The sequence below is a fragment of the Penaeus monodon genome, chromosome 29 (genome assembly GCF_015228065.2).
Source record: "Penaeus monodon isolate SGIC_2016 chromosome 29, NSTDA_Pmon_1, whole genome shotgun sequence".
In the NCBI taxonomy this organism is placed as follows: Eukaryota; Metazoa; Arthropoda; class Malacostraca; order Decapoda; family Penaeidae; genus Penaeus; species Penaeus monodon.
In genome coordinates, this window is record NC_051414.1 from 24760754 (window position 1) to 24760955 (window position 202).

A 202-nucleotide genomic window follows, 5' to 3' on the forward strand; every position below is an offset into this window, starting at 1 on the left:
CTCACCTCATCCAAAATAGTCTCGAACTCGGGAGCCTCCAAGACCTCCAGACTCCTGCGCCCTCTGTAGTACCGCCCCCTGCCTCTGTACCTCTGGCCTCGTCCACGGTTACGGCCAATGAAGTATCCCTGTATTGGCGGAGAGGGTAAATGCTTAAAAGAATCACTCTCTTTTCTTCCGTGAAAGTGTGTAAGTGTGAAAG

General features: G+C 52.0%; 1 protein-coding gene across 1 annotated transcript in view; it reads right to left on the reverse strand.

The window, feature by feature from the left end:
* Window positions 1-202, reverse strand: part of LOC119591783 — a 12414-nt gene that overhangs the window by 1685 nt on the left and 10527 nt on the right. The window contains exon 4 of the mRNA XM_037940527.1: window positions 6-128. Coding sequence (XP_037796455.1) covers window positions 6-128 — 123 coding nt within the window. The remainder of the gene's footprint in view (window positions 1-5; window positions 129-202) is intronic.